General features: G+C 57.8%; 1 protein-coding gene across 1 annotated transcript; it reads right to left on the bottom strand.

The window, feature by feature from the left end:
* Positions 1-42: 42 nt before the first annotated feature.
* On the bottom strand, positions 43-424 carry LOC104082672 (junctophilin-3-like; the record flags this gene model as incomplete). Its single annotated transcript, XM_009585882.1, has 1 exon — positions 43-424. A coding segment is annotated over exon 1 (382 nt), but the record flags the coding sequence as incomplete, so codon positions are not given.
* Between the last annotated feature and the right edge of the window lie 10 nt (positions 425-434).

Raw genomic sequence — 434 nt, 5'->3', positions numbered from 1 at the left:
CACCGCCCGCCTCCACCAGAAAGGCACCAATGCAGCACCTACCTCCATCCGAGTAGGTCTCTGTCCCGTAGCCATCCTGTAATCCATTGCTCCAGGTGCCTTCGTACTTGGCCCCATTTCCAGTGCATTCTCGGACCCCGTACCGTCCCTTAAATCCATGGGTCCACTCTCCTTTGTACACCCACTTCCCCTTGCTCTCCATGCCAATGCCATGGCGCTTGCCCTGCGCCCAGGTGCCCTGGTAAGTGTTGCCGCTGGGCCAAGTGTAGACCCCCAGCACCTCAAAGCCGTGACTCCAGGAGCCCGAATATTCACCTTGACCCTTCGGGCCGGTACAGATTCCGTGGCCATGAGCCTTTCCGTCCTCCCAGCCTCCACAGTACGACCCTCCATCGTCAAAATTAAACCTTCCCCCACTGGACATGCATGTAATT

Source organism: Fulmarus glacialis, unplaced genomic scaffold (assembly GCF_000690835.1).
Source record: "Fulmarus glacialis isolate BGI_N327 unplaced genomic scaffold, ASM69083v1 scaffold7019, whole genome shotgun sequence".
In the NCBI taxonomy this organism is placed as follows: Eukaryota; Metazoa; Chordata; class Aves; order Procellariiformes; family Procellariidae; genus Fulmarus; species Fulmarus glacialis.
This window is presented reverse-complemented; position numbering and strand designations above follow the sequence as displayed.